Source organism: Nelusetta ayraudi, unplaced genomic scaffold (genome assembly GCF_046127955.1).
Source record: "Nelusetta ayraudi isolate G7.1 ecotype Tasmania unplaced genomic scaffold, CSIRO-AGI_Nayr_v1 ptg000006l, whole genome shotgun sequence".
Taxonomy (NCBI): Eukaryota; Metazoa; Chordata; class Actinopteri; order Tetraodontiformes; family Monacanthidae; genus Nelusetta; species Nelusetta ayraudi.
The window spans coordinates 924938-945291 of record NW_027466056.1 but is presented as its reverse complement, the minus strand read 5'-3'; the positions used below and the strand labels follow the sequence as shown (position 1 = coordinate 945291).

At 45.0% G+C, this 20354-nt stretch overlaps 3 protein-coding genes across 3 annotated transcripts in view; 1 reads left to right on the top strand and 2 right to left on the bottom strand.

Annotated features, from left to right (window-relative positions):
* LOC142879757 (uncharacterized) overlaps positions 1-14124 on the top strand; it is a 30310-nt gene extending 16186 nt beyond the window's left edge. Inside the window, exons 31-65 of the mRNA XM_076013205.1 lie at positions 151-173; positions 256-277; positions 358-385; positions 495-579; positions 694-840; positions 922-1133; positions 1224-1327; positions 2174-2292; positions 2377-2532; positions 2790-3004; positions 3168-3253; positions 3489-3625; positions 3710-3835; positions 3954-4144; positions 4264-4352; positions 5430-5557; positions 5658-5785; positions 6014-6131; positions 6222-6440; positions 6569-6739; positions 7150-7299; positions 7383-7447; positions 8175-8304; positions 8453-8538; positions 8910-9039; positions 9413-9603; positions 9775-9865; positions 10015-10144; positions 10229-10419; positions 11060-11221; positions 11310-11446; positions 11746-11903; positions 12004-12098; positions 12358-12835; positions 13663-14124. Of these exons, the coding sequence (XP_075869320.1) occupies positions 151-173; positions 256-277; positions 358-385; positions 495-579; positions 694-840; positions 922-1133; positions 1224-1327; positions 2174-2292; positions 2377-2532; positions 2790-3004; positions 3168-3253; positions 3489-3625; positions 3710-3835; positions 3954-4144; positions 4264-4352; positions 5430-5557; positions 5658-5785; positions 6014-6131; positions 6222-6440; positions 6569-6739; positions 7150-7299; positions 7383-7447; positions 8175-8304; positions 8453-8538; positions 8910-9039; positions 9413-9603; positions 9775-9865; positions 10015-10144; positions 10229-10419; positions 11060-11221; positions 11310-11446; positions 11746-11903; positions 12004-12098; positions 12358-12835; positions 13663-13754 (4790 nt within the window). The 3' untranslated portion in view covers positions 13755-14124. The remainder of the gene's footprint in view (positions 1-150; positions 174-255; positions 278-357; positions 386-494; positions 580-693; positions 841-921; positions 1134-1223; positions 1328-2173; positions 2293-2376; positions 2533-2789; positions 3005-3167; positions 3254-3488; positions 3626-3709; positions 3836-3953; positions 4145-4263; positions 4353-5429; positions 5558-5657; positions 5786-6013; positions 6132-6221; positions 6441-6568; positions 6740-7149; positions 7300-7382; positions 7448-8174; positions 8305-8452; positions 8539-8909; positions 9040-9412; positions 9604-9774; positions 9866-10014; positions 10145-10228; positions 10420-11059; positions 11222-11309; positions 11447-11745; positions 11904-12003; positions 12099-12357; positions 12836-13662) is intronic.
* On the bottom strand, positions 13861-15593 carry LOC142879944 (LITAF domain-containing protein-like). The gene is made up of 2 exons (XM_076013522.1): positions 14739-15593; positions 13861-14522 (listed from the first exon to the last, which is right to left on the bottom strand). The coding sequence occupies exons 1-2, from the start codon at positions 14924-14926 to the stop codon at positions 14414-14416; spliced, it is 297 nt and encodes a 98-aa protein (XP_075869637.1). The 5' UTR covers positions 14927-15593; the 3' UTR covers positions 13861-14413.
* A 618-nt stretch (positions 15594-16211) lies between these two features.
* LOC142879921 (microfibril-associated glycoprotein 4-like) lies at positions 16212-19050 on the bottom strand. Its single transcript, XM_076013485.1, has 5 exons — positions 18899-19050; positions 18237-18434; positions 17558-17654; positions 17229-17396; positions 16212-16662 (listed from the first exon to the last, which is right to left on the bottom strand). The coding sequence occupies exons 1-5, from the start codon at positions 18911-18913 to the stop codon at positions 16391-16393; spliced, it is 750 nt and encodes a 249-aa protein (XP_075869600.1). The 5' UTR covers positions 18914-19050; the 3' UTR covers positions 16212-16390.
* Positions 19051-20354: the final 1304 nt, after the last annotated feature.

Below are 20354 nucleotides of genomic sequence, written 5' to 3'. Positions count from 1 at the left end.
CAGCATGACAGACAAGCGACGTGACAGACCAGTTGATGGGTGGGATAATCAGTGGTGCCTCCATGGTTGCTTCTTGCAGATTGTGTTGCCGTTTATCTGTTTTATCCATTGATTGTTTTCACTCACTTTGCATCTTTGCTTCTGTTACAGGCTGCATCATATACGCCTCACAGGTCAGTATTCATTTTTTGATCATGATAATACTTCAAAGTGGTTTTATGAGGGAAAATTGCTAATGGTCTCATTCCTCCGTAGTGCACTGTGACCGTGACCAATGGTGAGCTGCTTCATTTCTTATGAAATTTGAATCATTCCAATGAATGAATGAATGCACTAACAAAGTGTTGCTTATCACAGAAACTCAAATTTGCAGTGGAGTGAACAGGTTGGATTTGAAACTAGTTGTGACTATCATTTTTTATTTTTATTTTTTTACATCCAGCTTTTGGTCATTTTGCTCGATCATGATTGTTTTTTTGGACTTCAAACCGCAGCTCCGCAGTGCAGCGCTACCTGGACGGCGGGCAGACGAACGGAGACGCGTGTGACTTTGCGGTCGAGGAGTTCACCTGTGCGTCCGTAAGTGACCGAACTCTCCCACTCACAACCCGCCGTTGCTTGATTGAAAGTGCTTCGATGGAGGTCTACAGCACACTTTCCCCATAACTGGCCTGCCGTCATGTCGTCACGCAGCTGTCGGGTTTGGCAGCAAACACATTGGCAGACTTCCTGGCGTGCAATCGCTCCATGAACACCAGCAGCACGCCGCCAGTCTGGAAGCTTCTCCTGTCCAAAGCTTCAAGTGTGTTGGATGGAGCTCTGGACCTTTTATCCAACAGGGTGAGAATCACACTTCCTCTCTCGGCTCATGTGACCCGATGAACCTGGACACAGCGGTTTTCACTGTGTTTTGTCCTCCAGAGCTTGGATTCCACAAACCCCGCAGTCTCAATGATTCTGGAAGCTATACTAGAAGTCCGACTGGATTCCTTCACCACAAACGACTTTAACAATCCTGCAGTGGTCCAGCTGTGGTTCAACCACCGCTTGCTTCCATTCCTACCATCTGTTTCCACCGACTTCCTGTCTTGCCTCACAAGAAGGGGGTTGAATTGTAGCACCTACCAGCAACTGTGAGTTTAACTGCCCTGGTTTAAAGGAAAGTCAACAGAATATTTGTCATTGACTGGATGACCCTAATGCTGGCTGGTCTGTCAACCTAGTGTGCAGATTCTGAGCCACGTCAAGCCAAACATGAGCCACCCCACGCAGATGTTGGTCATCAGAGACTTCATCAAGGTTTTCCTGACCAGAAGCAACACAACAGGTAGAAGTTTGTTTTTTTTTGGTACCCAAATTGTGTGTATTCTAATGTACTCTGCTGTTGCTCTTAACATTGTTTTAACCTCCTATTAATAAAAATGCCAATCAATCAATCTGCTTTTCGTTATAAAGTCTAAAATCATATGTAAATGCATCTCGAAGAGCCTGGCCCAGATGGTCTGGTCTGGTCTGGAGGCCAGAAACCTGGAGCAGACCCAGACTCTCAGGCCAATAACGGCCTCTAGTCTCCTCAGCAGAATGCCGTGGGCACCTGTGTCCAATGCAATACTGAGGTCTACAAGAACTAAACAGATAGAAGACGTGATCTGATGCCATAAAGAGATCGTTACTCACCTTCAGTGAGTGCTGGGATTATTCCTGAAGGCTGAGCTGAACGCCTCAAGTAGCTGCAGTCGCTCAGCTGCCTGGCCATTACTTTCCCTCGGATCTTAGACGGAACAGACGGTATTAGAGGACAGTCGTGTCCAGATCAGGTTTATTGATAAGGGGTTTGATTACAGCTACTTTGAAGGGTTGCGGTACATAACCTGTGGCTGAAGACTAGAGGATAGACAAGATTATTGATGGTGTCGCCTCCTCTGGAGGTTTAGGTGGAATTGGGTCCAACAGACCTGTGGTTGATTTTGCAGAGAAGATACGAGAGTCTGATTTGCTGAATATAATCGATACATTAAATAAAGAATTATATGTTCCAGAGGGACGATAAACAATGATAAATTCAATGGAACTTAACAATTTCACGTTAAACGCTTATGACTGTCAGTTCCTCCAATGACATGTGAGGTTTGTGAATCTGTTTTTAATCGATGTTTCGATCCAACCCGTGTAGATCCAAGCTGCAGCTTGGACACAGGCAACGGTGGACAGTGGCTGCAGAAGAACCTGGGAGCTTTCGCTCACCTTCTCTCCTTCCAGGAGATTTGGACGCTCAATGGCAACTTTTCAGCGGTACGCCACAGTCATTGAGTCTCCGCCCACCACAGTTTGTATCTCATGTGACTTTAACGATGCTTGCGTTATGCACCCGAGCAGATGGCAGCTTTGCCACTGCTGACAGTCAGACAACTAGCTGGGTTGTCCAGCACGCCTAGGATGCTCACGTCCGCTGCCCAGGTGAACAGAGTGATGGACCACGTCCCTGACCAGCAGCTGGCTGCGTTCTTCGATGACTTCTCACCTGCTGTCCAGGTGGGTCTCAAATCATATTGATAATACATCCAATAAAAAAAAAAAAAAGGTTGGAGAAATGTTACTGCCGTCACTGATTTATCCAGCATTTAATGAGCTTAAATGCATGAAACTGGGGTTTTATCAATAGATAGTCGTTCATTTAATGTTCTTTTTTGCCATAAATTTGCAGTAATTTAAATGTATTGTAGGTGCACCATCCAAAAAACAAACACACACACACACACACACACACCGACCTCTCCGTCTCTCCACAGGGAAAACAATCACAGCTCCATCCTCCAGTGATCCCAGCGATGCTACAAGTTGTGTTCGACCGGGCCAACCTCTCGCGTCACTCAGTTGACGACGCAGCGGTGACGGTGTGGCTCCACAACAGGCTGGGCCCCCTGCTGTTCAACCTGTCGCAAAACCACGTGGCACCTTTCTTCAGGATTGTGGCAGGGAGAAACTGCAGCGTTCAGCAGCTGGGGTGAGTGTGTGTGTGTGTGTGTGTGTGTGTGTGTGTGTGTGTGTGTGTGTGTGTGTGTGTGTGTGTGTGTAATGATTCCAGTCTAATGGTTCAGTTTGTCATTTTTTTCTTGTTAAATCTGTGAACCCTGGTGGAGTTCAGCACAGTTGATTTCTAATTTCAGAGTTGAGGACTTGAATTCGACAATGACGTCACTCAGCGAGGCAGCAAAGACAGACATCCACAATCACATCATTCAGAATCTTAAAGGTAAAAAGTCGTGCTAGGTGAATCACTATTCCAGGGTTTTTTTCTTTTGTGTATCTGCAGAATGCAGTTTTTGGCCAATTTTTAAACATTTTGAAACTGGCAATTTTAATCTAATCAGAAGTGGAAACATAACAAAAAGGGGTGAAAATGAAATAAAATAACAGCAATAAATTTTCCATCGAGGTGCAGACTGAAACCCCACTTTCCATTTGACTGTTGAACCTCTCCGCTGCAGGGCCGATACCCCTCCAGTGCTACGGAGACAATGCCAACCACAGTTTTTACAGATTCCTGGAGGCCTCATTCTTGGGATTCCAGTTCCCCAACCTGACCACCTTCCTGTCCCTCATTCCTCACAACCGAACACACCAGGTCAGTGTCCCGCCGCAGTGTGCAGTGACTATACAGCCAGAGTGTGACTGAGGCACTGAACGCTTGCCCCTCCCCTCCTCCCAGCTGCTGAACTCGATGGCTCAGTCAGACGTTGGGAGTTTTCTCCGTCGACCCAACGTGGTCGACAGCGACACGGAACTCTGTGTGATGTACGACAATTACGACCAGACACCACAGTTCCTGGAGACCGTGAGTCCTCACCATTAAAATCTAGAATGAGACAGGATTCAGTGCGTCCGTATCTCTTCTGTTGAGAAATGAATAACTAAATGACTGAGTGTCTCCTTTCCGTGGATGTGGCCGACAGGAGCGTCTGCCAGCGGCAGTGCGGCGGCCCACCCTGCCCTGTGTTTGGCCCACGGCTCTCGGGAGCTCCGGTCCATCAGAGGCCAACAAATGGTTTGACCAACGCCTGCCTACCTACCTGGCCTTCCTCAACAAAGACCTGATCAGTCCTGCCAGCACGTACAATGCTTCGTGCTTCGCTTTCCAAAAACTGTATGTGTGCTTCACCCAAATCATCAATGTCTTGTATTGAAATATGATCAAATCTATGTTTTGAGCTGTTTCCACATCAGATTGTTTCCCTTTTCTTTCTTTTCTTTTTGGTTTTCTAGAGTTTCAACTCTTGGTCCATACAACTACAGCGCTGTGGACTTCGTGAGGCAAGATGTGTTCGACGCCATCAGGACTTACCTAGCCTCAGGTCAGTCTGCAGTACCAGACGTCACACTTATCAATCAATCAATCAATCAATCAACTTTTATTTGTAAAGCGTTACATTATATCCAGAGGCGTCACAAAGTGTTTCGCAATCAAAGAGAAAAATGACGGATCACTCGAGCGCAAGCGTGAAGTAACGGTTAGAGAGAAAAACCTTGAGCTGACCCGAACTCTGAAGGACGTTCATCTGCTTTGATCGGTTGGGGTGAAAAGGAAATACAAAACAGTGGAAAGATCCAGATTGAGACAGAGCGGCAGACAAGCCAGGGAGAGACAGAGTGTCAATACTTCCAAAGATTTAGTTGGGACAAGGTCTGTGCCCGGAGCACTGCTGCTGAGGAGTCCTGCTGCTGGGGAGTCCTGGCACTGAGGAGTCCTGGCACTGAGGAGTCCTGGCACTGAGGAGTCCTGGCACTTAGTAGTTCTCCTGCTGAGGAGACCTGCTCTTGAGGACAACTGCTCTTGAGGACAACTGCTCTTAAGGACAACTGCCCTTGATGAGTCCTGGTTCTAAGGAGACCTGCTGCTGAGTAGTTCTCCTGCTGAGGAGTCCTGGCACTGAGGAGTCCTGGCACTTAGTAGTTCTCCTGCTGAGGAGTCCTGCTGCTGAGGAGCCCTGCTGCTGAGTAGTTCTCCTGTTGAGGAGTCCTGGCATTGAGGAGTCCTGGCGCTGGGACTTTGAGTGTTGGCTTCAGTGGCTCCTGGCTCTTGAAGTCTTACTCCACACCTGCCAGGGATTTCTTCTGTCCCTTTTGAGCTTTGTCTTAAAAGAATGTACCTAAAATAACTCCACTTTTCACCCCCAATCTCTTAAACAGTACAGTGAAGACTAACCCTTTGTAATGACTACATTAGGATTGACATGCTTACTGAGCGATGGCAGACTGACAGATCTGGCATTTACTTACATGTATGTTTGAGTTGCGTGACACCTTAAACAGGCTTAAATTTTGCAGGTGCAAGACCACCAGAGCAGTGTCAAACAATAAGATACGTTTTCAAGGCCAAAGATACTAAAATGCTAAACACTCTTCTTTCCTTCTTCTTCATTTGACTGTAGCCTCCAGGCCACGCTGTTACAACCAAAGCAACCCTGAACTGAACTCCACCGCCTGGTTTGCCGAGTACATTGGTCCTTTCATGCCATTCCTTACTCTGGAGCTTTTCCAGTCATTTGGATCTGCACAGGTACTGACTGTTTTGAGCGCCACCTTCTGGCTACTGAGAAGTAAATCGATGGAAGACAGTAAATCAATTGGCCACTGATGTCGCCGTTGCTTCCGTGCAGTTTCTCCAGGTGTTCACTGTAAACCCTGAGAACATTGCCCTCCTCAACCACTCCATCTTACCGGTGAACCTCACCAACTACTACACCGAGCTCATTTATCAACAGGACAGCAATTTCAACCCCCTGCTGTGAGTAAAGCCCTAAAAATGGAGAAAATTATAAATACACGCACAAAGTATTCATAGCAAGTCATTTCGCACTTAATATTTTTGCTAAATTGTGTTGTGATTTTTTCCCCACATTTTTACTATTTATCAGAAAAAAGCTGCCTTATCCTACACAAATTTAATTGAATTGAATTATAAACGCTGGTATTTGACAATAAATATGTGCATAAACAATTGTTGTTCCTCCAGACTCCCACTCTTGTGCCGATGTGTTGCCCCCGGCCCTGCGTTTACACAACTGACTCCCCAGCAGAGTATGATAGTTCTGTACAACTTGACCACCCTGTGTTCAGACCTCGACCCCCAGGTATGCACACACACAGTGCAACTTCCATGGTGACGCGCATCAGGCTGGCAAAAAACATATGAAGAAATGAATACTCGACTTCCTGTGTAGGTCTCTGCAGCTTTGGCCGGAAACTTTGGCGACACCATCGACTCCACCACTATTTCCGCACTGGGAAATGAAAGCACTGCTTTGTCGACTGGGCAGCTCTCCTCGATCAGACCTCAGGACCTGCTGGCTGTCCTCAGCATGATGGGCAGTTTGACGGGCTGGAACCTGGGCCAAGCCAACGCCGTCATTGGCGTGCTGCTGTCGTCGGGAATTATGCAGGTAGCGACTGGACTCTGTTGGCTCTCGTTTGGAATTCAAAAGAATAAATTGAGACGTTGGGCTACAGCGCGAGCGTGACTTGGAAGGCTTCTCTGACCTGTGCGGCTTCCCTTCCTCATCCCCACCAGATCAATAACTCATCCACCCTGTTGATGTTGGGCTCTCTTGTCATTGGGGTGCCAGCGAGAACATTCGTCGGTATCAGCGGCACCCAGCTGCTCGCTGCGTCCAAAGATCCATCTTTTGTGGGAAACATTCTGACTGCCTCACAAGTTGTCCAGCAGACTGTTGTTGTCCAGGTATTTCACTTTCTTAAAAAAACAAAAACCAAATACACATTGACTTGAACAAAAGGATGTTGAGTTCATCTTTGAAGAAAAGCTTTTAATACTAAAAAAAAAAAAAAGGGTGTTTTTTTTTTTAATCACACCATCACATAAAGGTGAAAATGAAGACTGTAAGGATCCAATGAGTTTCCAAAGGTGAAAAGCATCTTTCAAGAAATAAGAATAGAAAAGAATGGGGACCAATAGGAGAAACACAAGTGACCACAGAAACACATGGGAGGAGTTTTTCACACATCCAAATACACTGAGACAGCCTAGTATTAGCCGCATTAGCCTTAGCAACATTGCACATCGAGCTGAAACAGGCTCACTCACTCCAAAAGAGTCCTTGCAAATCTGACTGTTTGGTCTCTTTCATTCAGATCACCTCCCTGAACAGCAACAGCGACGCGGTGGTGGACAACATTCCCGATCAACTGGCCACTGAGATCCCCCGAACACTGCTGCTGAGCCTGTCCAGCCAAGTCGCCGTCCTTAAGAAGGTTAACAAGAAGAAGTGGAGGCGCCAGCAGGTCAGAGTGGAACACAGTGGAATCTCAATGAGTCCTCCAGGTCAGCCGGGCTAACTTCAACTTCCAATGGCGTTTCACTTCAGGTGGAGCTCTTCTTTGAGCGGATCGCCGTCGACAGTGCAACTGCAACGCTGGGCGGCGCTGCCAAGTGAGTTTGAAAGAGACTGGTGGTGACACCAGAGGGGAGCATGGCATTGGTCCGACCTCCCCTAACTGCAAACCATAATCCTAACCCTTACTGTAACCAGAACTGTAATGGGAGGTCCAACCAATGGGCAGTTCCCACATAGAGTGCCTATTCAGAGTCAGCCAGTCTTTTAGCTTTGATTACTGCTTCATTCATTCATTCATCTTCCATACCCGCCTCTTCCTGAGCTCAGGGTCACGGGGGTTCTGCTGGAGTCCCTCCCAGCTGTCATAGGGTGAAGGCAGGGTGGCACCCTGGACAAGTCGCCAGTTCATCGCAGGGCCACATAGAGACAAACAACCATTCACACTCACATGCACACCTACGGACAATTTAGAATGTTCAATTGACCTCACATGCATGTTTTTGGAGTGTGGGAGGAAGCCGGAGAACCCGGAGAGAACCCACGCAGACACAGGGAGAACATGCAGACTCCACACAGGAAGGTCCTAGGCCCGGAATCGACCTTCTTGCTGTGAGGCGGCAGCGCTGACCACTGCGCCACCGTGTCGCCCTGATTACTGCCTTGTTTAGTATTTTTTTTTATAACGTGCTAAATCACATCCAAGGCGTCTTAACGTGCTTTGCATCAACCAGAAAGAGAAAATATCCCGCATCAAATGTTAATTTGTGTGCGTGTGTGCGTGTGTGTGTGTGTGTGTGTGTGTGTGTGTGTGTGCGTGTGCAGTCTGTCATCCTCAGTGCTGCAGGGCTTCACGTGCATTGCAGTCAGATCCTTTTCAAGTGTGCAGATCAGAAAGCTGGTCAGAGCCTGTCGCAGAAGAGGGAGGAATAAAGTCCGACTGGTGGAAACCCAGGTGGGTGTGCGTGTGTGTGTGCGTGTGTGTGTGTGTGTTCACACGGTCTCTCTTATGATTATTAAAGTGCAGCTGCAGTTGCATTTCCAGGTGCGACAGAGTGTTGCCTCTGATAAAAACAAAAAAGTGTTTTGCTTCCAACTGACAGCTGACCTGCATGTACAACCACATTAGCAGCGACGCAGACGTCACCAGCTTCCACCTCTTTCCTCCCGATGTGCTGCTCTACTATGAGTGAGTTGACGGAAAGCCAAAGGGTTTTTGTTTTTTGTTTTTTTGTCTATATGTTTTCCCTATGTGTGGGTCTTGTCCACGCCTGGGCGTGGACAAACTACAGCCTGGGGGCCATATACGGCCCGTGAAGCTTTTTAATCTGGCCTCGCCTAACTTTAGAAATGATATTAATAGTCATAAAATCGCTGTATTTTCTCCATGTTTGCAGTGTTTTCAGAACCCATTGTGTCCCATCAGTCGCCCTTTTCTCTTTTTATTTTTTTGCATTGACATTTTTTTACATGTTCAATTTATTGTTTAAGGTTTTTAACGTTTTGTTTGACCGAATCCACCTTGTTGAGTTCCGTTCTTGTCACTTTGTCACTCTGCAGTTACTCCCTGGTCAACCAGTCCAGCTGCAGGTCGTATTTTGAGCAGCTGGCCAGTGCAGATTTTTCAGTCTTCTCTGCGGCCCTCAGCTACAAACAGGCGGAACTGTTTGCTAATGCCAGGAGCTGTCTGGTGAGTTCATATCAAGTGTCCGGCACTAAATAGGACAAGACAAGGGTGCCACAGAACAAGATCACTATTGTTGGATGAATTCATCCAAATTTCAAACAAATGATTAAATTAGTGGTTAAATTAAATTTCTGGCGAAAAAAAAAAAGTTTATAATTTTTGGTTAAAATTAGATAATATTTTTTTAATTATTATTATTATTATTATTATTATTATTATTATTATTATTATTATTATTATTATTGAGGAGGTTGCTTACACAAAGACTAATAATCAGTATTCTGATTCTGATTATTTGCTGAGTCTTTGTGCGGAAAAACAACCTCAAAAACCACAATGAACAGTAATTCATGTTATTTATTGCTTTTATTTTCAGGGTATAACAACCAAGAATTTGACGGCAGACAATGTTTCAGTTTTGGGCAACATGTGCTGCACCCTGGACAGCTCCTACATCCAGTTCTCCAATTCATCCATCCTGGAAGTTCTGAGCGGCTGCTCGGATCTGACCGTGGATCAAGCTGCCGCCGTTGAGGCTCTGCTCGTGAGAGGGCAAACTCAGCATGGGTACGTCAGCAGCAGATGCACGTGTGCTTGCAGTCAATACTATACTACTGTCCTCACTGACCTGCAGCAGCAGCATTTCTTATTGCTCAGTCGGCGTTTGCAACAGATGCGTAACTTGTTTTCAATGTGATGTCATTCACCCCCCCCCCCCCCCCCCCCCCAATATATCAGAGCTCCATCAACATGGAGCGAACAGACTCTGAGGGACCTCGGCATGTTGCCGCTGTATCTGAGCTCAACCTTCTACGATCACTTTGACAAAGTCAGTCACGCATTGAGAAGAAAAGAAAATGACTGGTGGTGGTGGTGTGTGTGTGTGTGTGTGTGTGTGTGTGTGTGTGTGTGTGTGTGTGTGTGTGTGTGTGACTCCGTTTGAAATAACATTGTTTGCTCGCTTTCCCCTTTGAGCAGAAAACAAAGCGCACATTTCTCAGGTACTTTTTGGAAGTTCTTCGGAAGGATGGAGTGAGTCGGCGGAAGAGGAGGAGCATGAAGAGAGCAATTCGAGAGTCCATCCGCAGGAAGACAAAGAGATCCACAGGTGGCTCCTCTGCCGCCGCTCCTCTCGCTAGCTTTTGGGTCACGCGACCGCCGCCCTCACCTAAAACTGCTTCTGCTCTCCCAGTCAACGAGTGCACCATCGGAATCATCGAGCAAGTGACCATCCACGATGAGACCTTCCCCTTCGACTACGACGACGTCAACCAGTTCGACTATTGCCTCAATGCAACAATTGTGAAAGTAAACTTGGCTGCCATTGTCGCAAAGGTGGACCAGGAAGAATTCCAAAGCGTTGTCCTCAGGAAGCTGAGAGAGGTGAGTCGCGGGTCACGAGTTCAATTCAGCTTCAAGGGTCAGAATTTCCCATAAATCTCCCTCCAGGAGAAATGTCGAAAGAGTGGGACAAAATGTGCATGCGTGTTAAAAGAGTCATGTGACCATCCGCTAGGACAAAAAAACAAACATACATTGGTGGTCCAGAGGGAAGCAAAAGGCAAAAGAAAATTTAAAAAATGGGTCATTTGACGAGACTGCTGAACTGGGCCTGGGCCAAATGTTTGACTGGTGGGGCCACAGTGGGTTCTAAACTGTGCTAGCGGAGCAGCAGCAGATGGATGGAGTATTTTGGTGAGCCACCTCCTAGGACGAAAAAACATTGTGGGATATGTAGAAATCGTGTTAAAATGAGCCACAGGCCCACAGTGTTCAGCTCTGTATTGAAATGACTCTCAAATCACTCGAGAAAAAAAATGGATGAAACAGATATTTTGTCACTTACTTACGATTAATATAATTTCTTCAAGATCGGCGGGCCTGATTGAAAAGCTTAACGGGCCGCATATGGCCCCCCGGGGCCGTAGTTTGCCCACGCCTGGACTCGGCGTCAACTTCTGATAGGAAGACTGGCGGCGCCAGACTTCATGACCAGTCACGAGGGTCTGCTCCTCCTTTCCAGGCATACGCTGCTGATTCCACCATACCAGAGAGCCAGGTCCAGCTGCTCGGCCCAGTGTCCCGCACGGCCTCCATCAGCGACGTCCACCTCTGGACCATCACCCAGGTGGACACGTTCGCTGCTTTAATGAACTCAGACGACGGGCCGTGGGACCCGAGCCTGGTGAGCACAACAAGTCCAAGTGTGTGTGTGTGTGTGTTTGTGGGCGAGCTTGTCTGCTGTCACGAGTGCACGGTTCCGTGTTTTTCAGGCTAAGGCCATCGTCACCAAGTACCTGAATACGACAGGAAACACACTGGGCACCACTGAGCTCAACACGGTGGGCGGGGACAACCTGTGCTCCCTGGACCTTGACAAGATACAGAACATCAGCCACCAAAGCCTCAGGTGACAACTCAACAATTGAACAGTTTTCAAAGTATTCAACTTGAGTCATTTCGCAATTCAGATTTTTTTTTTTTAATCTAAAAACTAAAAGAAACTCATCACGGCATCGTCATTGTTATATCACTTTAATGTTATAAATGTTTGCAGGGGAAAGTTGATAAATGATGGAGATGTTACTAAACTATCATTGGAGCGCTAGTGACTCTGGGACGGTAGTCTGTCTTGTATCTAGTTTTGTTTTGTTTGCAAATACGCAACCTCAATTCATGTCACACTTGGCGTGTTCTTGCGTCGCGCAGGAGAGCCAACGCTCTGAACGTGAGCAACTGCACGCCGGACCGGAAGAGGGCGCTCTTCACCATCGCCCAACAAGCCTTCACCTCAACAAGGGTCGCGCGGACCACAACACCTCAACCTGTCACAGCAAACTCCTACCAGCTCTCAAGAAGTTACATAGGTGGGGAACCAACCTGACGCCCTGCCAACACACACACACACACACACACACACACACGCACGCACGCACACTTGTCGATGATTTCTTTTTTGACATGCAGGGGGTGCCGACGCAGCTTATGTCAAACAGTTGGTCAACTCCAACGTCAACATGGACTTGGACACCTTCACCAGTTTGAATGAGAGTGTTGTACTGGTGAGTGCTGCTGTCAATGCTCTCGCAGTGCATCGTATTTCGCACCGTTCATCGTTTCCCATGGTTAAATACAGACATTTGTGGACAAATGTGGAGTGAAGTGAAATGAAAAAAGCTGTCGGCAAACAAAGTACCCACGTAAAGTAAAGATACCTGGCAAAATCTCCTCATCTCCTTGACTACAGTAACAAAGGATTTGTACTCTGTCGCTCACCGCCCCTCAAGGACAATGAATTGAACATTTATTTCCAAACTTTAGGCCCTAAATGTGAGTGAAGTTGAGAGTCTCCTGGGCACCAACGTGGCCGGTCTGAAGTCCTATGAGAACGATTCGCTGGTGAGAAGTTGGATCCAACTGCAGCCGCAGTCGGAGCTGGACAGACTGTCTCTGGGGCTCACGGGAGGCACGAGAAACACAACGTCAGGCAACACGACCGCTGCACCCGACCCCACCAGCGGTACAGACACCGCCGCCACCGTGGCTCCCACCGCGGACGCCGGCGCCACCGGCGCCACCGACGGCGGCGCTACCGCTACTGCGACCAGCGCTGCTCCCGACACTGGCACCAACACTAACCCCAACCCCAGCAGCGCTACCGATGCTGCTACCACCGCTGCTCCCGACACTGGTACCAACACCAACACCAACACCACCCCCACCGGCGCTACAGACGGCAGCGCTACCGATGCTGCTACCACCGCTGCTGCCACCACCACAGCGACTGCAGCCACCACCGGTCAGTACATTGTCAAAAGGATCTGGAAAACAAAACTCTGCTTTTTTTTTTTTAATTCCCCTCTTAATGAAAACAAAGCCAAAAAATAAAATGATGATAGAAATTTAGATGGGCAAATTTTTAATCATCTTCAGCTTAAAAAGTGAACTAAATTATTCCTGACATTGGACCATTTCACTGATGACATTTATTGTCCAACTGACACAACCCTTTGATAGCTGTCGGCCGCACAGTTGGAGACTTTGGTTGCCGTGTAGTCAAAGTTAAAAATAAAGAAGAAAACGGAAAAATAAACATTTATATTTTTTTAATGTTGGTCATGTGGGGACCATTTGACCTGAAGACACAGTAGTCAAATTTGACTCTCCACACACTGACATCAACAACATATTTTTACCTAAGCTAGCTACTGTTACCGACTTGACTTAGATGGATAGATAGATAGATAGATGGATGGATGGATGGATAGATAGATAGATAAATCGATAGATAGATAGATAGATAGATAAATCGATAGATAGATAGATTGATAGATAGATAGATAGATAGATAGATAGATAGATAGATAGATGGATAGATAGACAGACAAATAGATAGATTGATACATACTTTAATAATCCCAAAGGAAATCATGCAGTCGTCTGTTGCTCCCACTCATTCAGCCACAACAGAATCAACAAGTTTTAAAAGTGAAAACGAGACAAAGGGAGAGCTTTCAGGATTGAATCACAGCCTTTGATGTCCTATTGTTGTACTCAAAGACTGCTCGACGCGAAGGATTATTTGTTCGCCGATCTTAACGCACGTCTCAACTTGTTTTGCTTCAGGTTCCAACAGCGGCCGCATTCAAGTGGACGTCAGCGTCTCTTTCCTGATGCTCGTCGCACTCCTCATCCACTCTCAGCACAATCTCGTGTGAAGGAAATTTTTAAAGTGATTCGCATTATTGACTAAACGAATCCGTTCGAGCTGAGCTTCAGCTTCTAGCGAATGAAATGTTAAGGAATGAACGACACACGCAGATGTCATCGATGTAGAGTTTTATTGACAAATTCCTCTGCGGATCACACAGATGACCTGAATTGTCTTATTTAGTAAGTACTTTTATACTGTCTTTGCCTATTGACTGATCAGCCATTGCTTGAAAGCAAGCACTTAAGAATCTAATGAAGGTGGCGGTTTTTGCTTCATTCCGTGTCATGTAAAGTTATGTATTAGCAGTTCTTCAGTCAGCCCGGCCTGGAGCAAGGAGATCAATAATAAAGTTATTTTGTTTGTAGTCGCACAAATAGTCATCGCTCAAGTACTTCATCACTTTATCGCTCATATTAGTAGGAGTATTAATTAATAAGGCCATATTTCTGCCTATGAAGAAAGCCATTTGTTGTCTGACTGAACGTGGCCAAAACTGTTACAACAAATTACAGCAAGCGCACAAGAGGCATGATGGGAAGACGCAGAACACTGACGGAATAAGCAATCGGAACTTTAAAACAGCTTAACGGTCTTCATTATTTAGCTTCCGCCTTGTTTTCTTTCTCTCGACCGGTCAACGTGTCACTGGAGGCCTCAAACTATTCACAGGCGCTTGCACACGCCAAGCTCCGTTTTGCAAGCGGGACACGTGTGCTTTGCGTCTCTCAGCCTGTCCACACAAAATGGGATGAGACAGCAACCTAAAACAAAGCTGGAGAGGACAGGATCTGTCAAAATAAAGTAACATAAAGAACAGTAATAACAATATTAGTAATAACTAAGTAATAACACTATTATTATTATAATTAGTATTATTATTATTATTAGTAGTAGTAGTAGTAGTAGTAGTAGTATTAGTAGTATGTGTATACACACACACACACACACTTGTATAAAATGCTGTTTTGAAGTGAACAATGCTTCGTACCCACAGAAGAAGAGTCCTGTACAGAAAAGGTACGTGAGCAGGCCAGCGGAGTAGTCCACCTTTGACAGCACCATCTGATGACATTTGGGGCAGGAAATCTGAACTGGATTGACTCCCAGTGGGCTGACTGCCAGTAGATGATGCATGAATGCAGAGTTAGACGTTTCATAACTGCAAACCAAGGGCATTCAAATATATGTTTTTTGTGTATGTATTTATAACTCACCAACAGGTCCCTGAATAGTCGCCATTTAATCTGTAAACAGACTGTGTCACAAAAGTCCATGACTGAATACAGGTCTAGCATGTGAGCATTGAAGACAACTATATGTGACACACCAAACATGAGAAAACACTCTTGGATAAACTTGCAAAAACAAAACATGCACGTAATAGTCAACAAATTAACCTTATTTGTTGCGGGTGAGTCATTGGTGAAACAAGGAGCAGAACAACTATTTGGCAGATGAAGACAGTTGGTATTGAAAGTTTTTATTTTTTTATAAAGTCACGCATGACCATTTAAAAAGAGGAAAATAACTTACCATGTGAGGTTTGAAGTGCAGAGAACGGTCCCACGCTGCCTCTTGTGTTGTTTCACGGCCCCAGCAGTTGTGCGAGAGCTGAAAGTGGCCCAGCCCTCCGACGTCCCAGTGAGCTCGGCTTAAATACCTCAGGCGGCATCACTCTTCACCCTGTCTGTGCACGAGGGCCTAAAAAGACTGCGTTTGAACTATAATAAAACATTGTGTCTTATAAGGCTTGTTGATAAATTGCTGATTTTTTTTTTAAAATATCATCTTTACCATAAATTATATTGAAGGCAATGACCAACCAGAGTATTATGGTATTGGGACAAACCAGTTCGAAACAAAAAGTTTCAATTGTTTTTTTGTTTTTTTGTTTTTAAACATCATGTTTTTTTTTTCATTTTATGAAAAATATACTACAACCAAACAGTGTCTCATCGATGAAATGCAGCATAAAAAACGTGGGACATCTCTGCGACCTGCAGTGAGCAGAAGGAACGGAATACAAAACCCTTTTCATTTGGGTTGAAATGACCAGCACATGCTCCTGCTTCACCTAATTACATCTGCAATTTAACCCTCGGGGCTTATGAATGTCAGCAGCCTATAAAAAAAAAAATACACAGCCTAGTTCAATATTCTAATCAACAGAAGAAACAACGGCTCCTGCAGTGCACTTCCAGGGGCCAAAAATATTTTGCATTTTTTAAACGTGGTTATTTTTGAAGGGATGTTTTACAAACTTAATCAAACAGAAATGAAATACACATGTCAAGTAATAAAGTTAGTGTAGATGAAAGGGGAGTGGGGTCGGGGATAGGGTTGCTGGAAAGTTCTGTTCGATACCTCTAGTCTTCGAGGTCTCGGTTGACACGGTCTTGACTACAACACGAGCTAAAACAATGCATCTAAATTAGATTAAGTAAAATAGACAAGGGAAAAATCAAACCTGCTGTTTCTTGATTCAATCACTGCTTGTTTATTAACATTGAAGGTTTTTCATTTTGCAAAGCACATTCAAACAAACCGTCGAGGTAAAACATCATTTTTTCATTTCATTTCATTTGTTGCCTGACATTTTATTGAGTGTATTAGGAGAAATGGTGACGAGATTCTGTCTTGCTACTCATTACATGCACATCTCGACGCTGGTCTGATCTTCATTTCAATGTTCTTGAGGGAATAGTTCCAACCTTTAAATGCGAGCCAGACTATATGGACATTTTCATGGACAATGGCGCCATGAGGTGCATACATGCCGTTGGGGTTCACCAGGTGGCAATCCTTGTACCAGAATCCTCCAAGGTATTGCTGAGCACAGTTTTTTTCCCAGATATCATTGTCTTTGTCAAAGGTTGTGAACTTCATGTTGTTGTGGTGTGTGAAACTGTCCCCTAGAAATGAGAGAAAACAGGTGTTAGTTGACTCCAACAATTCCAATGTCTGTGATGCAGCCTGGGCCACGAGGAATTATATACCATTAATAGGAATCTGCACTCTTTTATCTTTATGGCTACATAAATAAATACTATAACTAGGGCTGGGCAAGTTAACGCGTTATTATCTCGTTAACTAATTTATTTATAAACGCCGACAATTATTTTATTGCGCACAACGCATGTTGCTCACGTGCTGTAGAAGCCGAGACTGAGTTTCTAATTTATATTTGTGAGTGCACTTCTTTTACACCTGGGTAGGGTGTGTGTGTGTCCATGTGTTCATTATTGGATTTTGCGTATACAGTGTGATTAATCGCAATTAATCAGGGAAATCATGCTATTAATTGCGATTAAAACTTTTAATCATTTCCCAGCCCTAACTATAACACAATAGATATAAGCATATACAGTATATTATAAATATCAAGTAATTGCAACCTGAATCACATAGATCCAATCTGTCATTCACCTGGAATTGTAAAGTTAAATTTTCAAAAGAATGATCTTTTTGTAAACCACACCTGCCGTTCCACTTGTATACGTGCCCAGGCGAAGTTCATAACCTGAGTTCTCATGATCAATTGAGAAGCTTGAGTATGAGGCGTAGGCCTTAACTTCATTCCAGTCCTCCATGTCAACTCGAAGTTCATTCTTCTTTCTTGAGGTCAGCAGGAAGATGTTTTCTAGTCCTATAAAGGCAAACAAACATCTCTTTGTTTTCAGCAAAGCATCAGAATTTCATGGTAACACATGCCTGCCTCACCTTCTGTACCGATGTACATTATCTTTTGTTGTTTGGTCTGCCTCCATAAGGATGGAAAACAACACTAGTCATTTGTCACGGACTCACCTAGCCAATATTCACCAGCCACATTCCCAAATCCCTCTTTATAGTGTTTCCAGGGTCTAAAGAAACTCTCTGTCCCGTCCATCCGTCTCTGAAACACCTGAAAGAGAATCAACATTTATTACCATCTCTAAATTAGCAAGACTCACACAACTGCAGGAATCACTCAGCTAAACACAACTTGAGTTATTGTACTGCCAGAAAGGATAAGTGTGTAACATAGATAAACTCACAGTCCTGGTGCTACTTTGATACAGTAGACCTAAAACCCTGGTGGGCCTCTCTGGTGCTGTTCTGAGATGGTTTTATTCCCATGTGACAGACCGTGACTTATTTGTCAGTTTGGATCCATGTTTCTCCAGAAAACATAGAATCAAGTGTGAGGTGCCCCAAGGGTCAATTTAAGGTCTACTACTTTTTAATCTTGACACGCTTCCCCTTTGGGGAAGTCATCAGGAGATACGGCGTCAGCTTTCGCAGTTATGCTGATGATACACAGTTTTACATTGCCATGTCTTCCACTGACACAAGGCCTATCGATACCCTTTTTAAATGTATTTCAGATATGAAGCCATAAATGGCAGAGAACTTCCTACAACTAAACTAGGGAAAAACATAGGTTTTAGTCATTGTTTGTTCAGTTTTGGCACGGCAACAAAAATTCAAAGTGTGGTGCACTGACTGTCCAGCCTCCTCCTTCACTGGCCATGTCACAGAAGACCTTCAGGGGCGCCACAGGACCCCCAGGATAGATTGTGTACACGCCGCTGGGTGTGTTGTTGTCATGGCGATGGATGTCGTCACAGTCAATGGGCAGAAAATACTCCTGGTCAGAGTGAACCGAGGCAGAAAGAGAGAGCAGGGCAAGAGCTAATCTCACCTATGAAAAAGGAAAGAGACTTTGGTGAGCTTGAACATCTACATTCTGGTCCAGGTGTCACAGAACCATCACAAAGCAAAACAGAATTAACATTTATTTTTCATTGCTTAATTTCTATGTGATCTTTTCAAGAGCCAACAAGAATAGGTTGAAATACAAATTTCTAAAAAGTTTTCATGGAATTTTCTTAATCAATCAGTAAATTACTCAATTTAGGTTGGTTTAAATGTTTGGACCAATTTAAACATCCAACTACAACATGGTAAAGGCAGTGAAATGACTTTGCAATATGGATAACAACACACTAATTCAATAGACACATTCTGAGCACAACATCACGATGCCTGCAATAATCAACAAGTAGATCAGTTTATAAAATATTCTCTCAAGGGAATCAGTATCCGGGGAAAAAAAACAGTTTGAGAACATTTATTAGCCTGCAATAAGCATAGATGAGCTCTTACCGCTGTCATCGACATGATGAAAAGATTGGTAACTGTGTCAGGTCAGTCTGTTGAAGCCAATCCTGGTGTCTGCTTTTAAACAGTCTGTAAAGGGGCGTGTCTGTGGAATTATATGACACCAAGCTTAGTGTGTTCAGAGAAGTTGAACAAGATCAGTCAGTCTGTACACTAGGACTTGATGATTGGCAGTGTGAAATGCTTTTTTTTTTTTTAGATGTCAAAAACTCCGCCACAACAGAATTCTTCTCTGACTATAAACCAGTTTGAAAACACACATTGTCGTCGTAGCTGAATGATGGATTTGGAAGCCAAAGGATACCAAAACGCATTGGGGGTCAATAAGTTGGACCCAGATTCAGATTATTCACAAGTTGATTATTAATTCATTTCCAAGCAAGATAGTTTCTTTTGTTGGAACTGCGCTCTCCTTAAATGTATCTCAAAGTCCAATGTATTAATCACTGTAAGGAACTGGAATGGATGTTTGCCACACCCACCAATAAAAACTGGATGAAGTTGACAAAGTCATAAATTAAGGCCGATTTTACACACTGGACCTTAAAGGCAAACATACTCAGAGTTGACTGAACGAGTTCAAGTTTGTTTGCTTGAAATGGAAGAATAAATCAACCAAAAACTTCAATTCTTCACCTGGACAATGGACTCTGCTGTATCCCTGCGTAAATTCACTCCCTCGGTTCCCGAGTGGCCGATTGATGTGATTTTGATGAATTGCATTTTGCTTGTTCAGTTTGGATATCAAGGACAAAAGCAAAGAAAAGGACAAATGGCCACTACAATAGCAGTAGGACATCTTAGTTGATGTCCTATTGTTGTCTAGTGGTAGAGTCTCCGTCCTAAGACTGGTAGGTTGTGGGTTCAACCCCCCCGGCCAGGTCATACCAAAGACTGTAAAAATGGCAGCCATTGCCTCAGTATTGGGGGTTGGAAGTGGGCGTGTCAATCACCCAATGATTCCCGCTCCCTCAGGGCATGATGCGTCAAATATGGAGGACACATTTCGCATCCTTCAGGATGTGACAATCACTGGGACTTTAAGATGACCTGGAGAACTGAGAACCTTCACAGACAACAGGGATGTGACCTCTGTGGAACAATCAGTGCCTCCTTACACCACACTCTGGCAGGATGCCAGAACTCATTCACCCAGGGACGGCTCAGGTGGAGGCCTGATCAGATGCTCGGGAAACTGGTGGAGTTGGTGGAGAAGAGAAGGCAGGAGCCGATCCATGGGATCCAATCAGGGAGACATCAGTGGATGTACTTCCTCAGGGAAGGGGACCAGCACCCACACTCCTGGCACCTGGACAGGACTGGGAATTGGGGTTGTTCTTGGGTAGGCTGCTCCACTTCCCAGGGAAGATCTGCAGCACCACATCACAACCAGACCAGACCAGACCAGGTGCTGTGGTCCACCTTCAAAAGAGCTGCTCTT